We start from the raw sequence: 1088 nt of genomic DNA on the forward strand, positions 1-1088 counted from the left end.
AAATCACATTCGTAAAATGCAAGCCAGTTTCTCATGGGATTGGGGGCCTGCTTTTCCCTCAATTGGCATTTGGTAATAAGCAATAAATTATCTTACAGTATATTTTGTTTTATTCTTATCGTCTACATTTTTACTGGTATAACTCGAGAAAATTGCAGGAGAGATGTTGAATTGATTCCTGTAAATGATATATTGATTAATGACATTATGACTGATATACGTAATGAGAATAATGCCTGGAGCATCTTCGTTACAATATTTTTCGAAGTAACGCAAAGCAAAGACGAAGAATTCAGTTGTCATATAATGTCGATATTGCATATTTCGCAGAGCAAACTTATTAGCAATACCAGCGAGATTGTACTTGACGCAAGTAGGAAGTACATAAATGTTAACATTTCACTCATCGTGCCTGTAGTAAGTGCTAACAATTATTATTAACAATTGAAATCTTAAATTCCAACACGGTACAAAGCGGATCTTTTGGTGCTTTATCTATATAATATTAGTGTGAATCTTACAATTTTTTGTTCGTATAACACCACGTGGCCACAAATCGCGTGTTTGTTCGCAGCTCCGAACCGAGTAATATGTAATAAATACAAAATTATCTTTTTAAAAAAGAGGTAAAAAAAATGCCAAGTATACGCGTCCTCCGTACAAATGTTTCGCTATCAAAAATTAGCGCCAAAAATTTGTAGTTGTTAGTAAAATAAAATAAATTTAAAAAAATTAAGTGGTATATATTACTTGTAAAAGAAATACATATTATAAAATAATTTTCTAAAAAAAGAAAAAAGGCGTTAAATATATAATGCTACTTGAACAAAAAAATTATTGTACTAAATTTTAAAAAAGTGATATGTATTAGTAATATGTACTAGTGATATTAATCAATAAATGGCGCCAAGTTACAATCCCATAAAAATTACGTAATCTTGCCCAAACCAAGTATCATTTGTATAAAAGGTTTGATATCAAAAACTGGCGCTAAGTTATGATTCCATAAAAATTACGTTTCATTACTCAATCACTTCAAGTCATATGTATATGACTTGTACAAAATATTTGATATCAATAGATCGGAA

General features: G+C 29.9%; 1 protein-coding gene across 1 annotated transcript; it reads left to right on the plus strand.

Annotated features, from left to right (window-relative positions):
- Positions 1-6: 6 nt before the first annotated feature.
- Positions 7-486, plus strand: LOC105461943 (beta-mannosidase-like). Its single transcript, XM_011708464.1, has 2 exons — positions 7-72; positions 159-486. The coding sequence occupies exons 1-2, from the start codon at positions 17-19 to the stop codon at positions 439-441; spliced, it is 339 nt and encodes a 112-aa protein (XP_011706766.1). The 5' UTR covers positions 7-16; the 3' UTR covers positions 442-486.
- Positions 487-1088: the final 602 nt, after the last annotated feature.

This window comes from Wasmannia auropunctata, unplaced genomic scaffold (assembly GCF_000956235.1).
Source record: "Wasmannia auropunctata unplaced genomic scaffold, wasmannia.A_1.0 LD274368.1, whole genome shotgun sequence".
In the NCBI taxonomy this organism is placed as follows: Eukaryota; Metazoa; Arthropoda; class Insecta; order Hymenoptera; family Formicidae; genus Wasmannia; species Wasmannia auropunctata.